The sequence below is a fragment of the Bipolaris zeicola genome, assembly GCF_000523435.1.
Source record: "Bipolaris zeicola 26-R-13 unplaced genomic scaffold scaffold_357, whole genome shotgun sequence".
Taxonomy (NCBI): domain Eukaryota; kingdom Fungi; phylum Ascomycota; class Dothideomycetes; order Pleosporales; family Pleosporaceae; genus Bipolaris; species Bipolaris zeicola.
In genome coordinates, this window is record NW_006912406.1 from 1 (window position 1) to 3,075 (window position 3,075).

At 47.0% G+C, this 3,075-nt stretch overlaps 1 protein-coding gene across 1 annotated transcript; it reads right to left on the minus strand.

Annotated features, from left to right (window-relative positions):
* Positions 1-635: 635 nt before the first annotated feature.
* Positions 636-2,367, minus strand: COCCADRAFT_41668 (uncharacterized protein; the record flags this gene model as incomplete). Its single annotated transcript, XM_007719846.1, has 4 exons — positions 636-1,289; positions 1,338-1,576; positions 1,638-1,981; positions 2,036-2,367. 4 exons carry the CDS (start codon positions 2,365-2,367, stop codon positions 636-638), a joined length of 1,569 nt encoding a protein of 522 aa, XP_007718036.1.
* Between the last annotated feature and the right edge of the window lie 708 nt (positions 2,368-3,075).

Consider the following 3,075-nt stretch of genomic DNA (forward strand, 5'->3'; position numbering starts at 1 on the left):
CATGCAGTTTCAGCTTCCGCTTTCTGTAAGCAGGTAACTTTTGATCCTACACTAGTTAGGCTTTTGTTGCTTAACTAGTTAGTAGGAATGTATATCCCTTTATAACGGAACAACCGCCATAATCGACAAAATCGTAACTAACTAACTATGTAACTAGCTGCATAATTCGGGTGGCTGGAACCAGCCATCAGCCAAAGACTGTTCCCAATACATTCGACCCCGCTGAGTGCCCGGTTCTCAAAACCTCTGAGTGAACAGTGCATGCCATTTGTACTCAGCGTAAATTAAATGCTTGGTTGGTGCGACACTCATATCACAAAGCATTGAATTGCATGCACTAGGCGCGTGTTTGGTAGATTCCAGTTCCAACTGCACAAATCACACCGATTTCTGCGCTGCTGCTTGAATTCTGGCATGAGAGGCGAGTTCAGGAGGTTAGCCCAGCCAATGTAAGCCGCGCCATAGAATGGGAAACCTCTTGGCCTTATCATCCACAAATTGTAATAGTCCATACTATTCACTAAATACTACAGCAGCATTACTAATTACTTTAAACTTTGAACATGACCTTGTTGAGAAATGTGCGAATTAGTTATAGATCTCAGTCAATTACTCCTAAATATTGACCTACCTCTCTACCACTTCACCCCTTTCAACTCCTCCGCATCCCCCATGCCGTCCCCCTGTGCCACGAGCCTTTCCTCCAACCCCCTCACCACCCCCTCATGCACCCCCGACCTAGCCCTGATGCTACAATTAAATGGGCTAGGATGACTTAGCAACCCCGGACAAAACGTCGTCTCTATCTCCCCTTCTTTCTCTATACTAAACACTGCCAAAGTGCTCGCAATTGTAATCTTCAACGCTCTCTCCGCCATGTACTTCCCTGGGCAAATCCGTCTCCCATAACCAAAAACATGACTCCTTGGATCCGGTTCCGCCTCGGGACCCAAAAACCGTTCTGGACGGAAGATAAAAGGGTCGCGGTAGGTCAATGGATCGTGCATGAAGGCCCAGATATTAGCGAGGATGATGGAGCCCTGTGGGATATGGTAGCCAGAGTAGGTGTCGGAGGAGGTGTTTGTATGTGGGAGGCCCATGGGAGCGACTTGATGCCAGCGGAATGTTTCTTTTACGATAGTTTCGATGTATGGGAGGTCAGGGAGATCCTCGGCTATGGGGAGGCGAGGGGGGACGTCGAGGACGGCGTCAAGTTCGGATTGGGCCGCCACTTGGATGCTGGGGAAGAGGGACATGGCGAGGAAAAATGTGCTGAGGGCTGAGACAGTCTATTGAGTTTAGTTTGGAAACGGGAACGCAGAGGGGAAAACACGTACAGTATCCGCGCCCCCGAGATAGAGTGCTAGCGCCGTCCATTTATGTATGAATTCTGCGTCAGCGTCTGTACCGATGGTGGCGATGGATTGCGAGAGGAAAGATGGTTTCTGGTATTCCTTATGCATTCGCTGCCTTACGAAAGCGTAGGGCTGGTTTACGCATTGGGTTAATTGGTCGGACATTACTTGGGCTGTCTTCTTAAAGTCTGTTCCTGGGACCCAGTTGGGGAGATATTTCACTAACAAAAAAGATATTAGAAATCGCAAAGAGAAGATGTTGACAAAGAAAAGGAGACATGCAGAATGGAAAAGTATCCACCGCCCACCTGCCCGGCACCGAAGCCTCTGCAAACTGCGCCACCGTCGTCTCCGCCATATCGACCAGCGGATCCCTCTTATGTCGGCTAGTATCATACCCGTATACAATCTTCAAAATAACACAGCCAGTTTCATGTCTTACATGATCGAGTAAACGCTCTGGTGCCTCGAACAGATTGACGAGAAAATGCGCAGTTTCAGTTTCCTGGATGCGGTCAAATTCCGCGAGCGAAGTGGCCGTGCTTGTTATCTTTTTGATGTTGCGCCGTTGGATCTTCCAGGTATCGCTGTAGGGCATCATGGCGGTTACATGGCGCCAGCCTACCCTAGCACCGGCTTAGTTATTCTCGATTGAAGATGGCATAATGGGAAAGACTTACATGTCGCCGGAAAAAGTAAGGCTAGGTCGTGAAGAGTAGATGGCAGAGCGGTCACGCAAGAGATCTAGAGCGATAGTAGCATCGTTGATTATGACTATGGTTTGGCCCATGACAGTCACAGAAGAGATAGGCCCGTACTTTTTCTTGTGCTCGAACCAGTGGTGGCATTCGAGCACACCCGGCTTGGGCATGTCGCTGACATTTCCCAGGATCGGGAGTCCTCTGGGCCCTGGTGGCAGAGGTAGGACGTATCTGTTCAGCCAAAGCTTCGTTAGGACGTGCAGGACAATGATGGCCAGGAGGAAAACAGCAATGGGTACTAGGAGGACCATGGTAAGTACAATTCTATTCAACAAAGTTGTGTTCGGCAGTTAGTAGAGAGGTAGATTCGGCGATTTTATTGTACTGTTCATATCCCGCCATCGAGAAAAATTCACTCAGGTAGACAGAAACAGCGAGAGATAAGACAAGGCGTATAGTATTAGGCATAACATGCTGCTGACATGCCACATCGATCAATGTTGATGTAATTTGACTAATATCCAGGCGCTGAGAGCATGTCGAAAGGCTGGCTGAGCTAGTGATACAGCCAATGGGTTCTGAAGCTGAGAAAAAAACAAAACAAGAGAGTCCGTACATATATAGATCAAGTTAAGCTAACTTAGTTAAGCCGAAATTTAATATACTTAATCAAGCCAAGTCAGGCCGGATACTCCGGCTTAGCTTGCTATAGTTCGACTTGATAGGCCCGTGCATAAAAAGTTTGTTGGTTAATCTTGTAATAAGAACAATGTCATAATACTTTTTGGGTGTTGGGTTTTGAAAGTTCAAATAGCAAAAAACCCACCACAACGCGATATAATAAGATAAATATGCTAAAAACAGTAGTTTATGAGCGAATAAACCCGAATTCGAACTAGGGGAAAGAACTATGCTATATTACGTATATGAATAATAGCCACTGTCACCAAATTGATAGAACTACGTAGATACTTGTAGGCCCAGCCTGCACGTCTTATATAGCCTACCGGCTGACACAG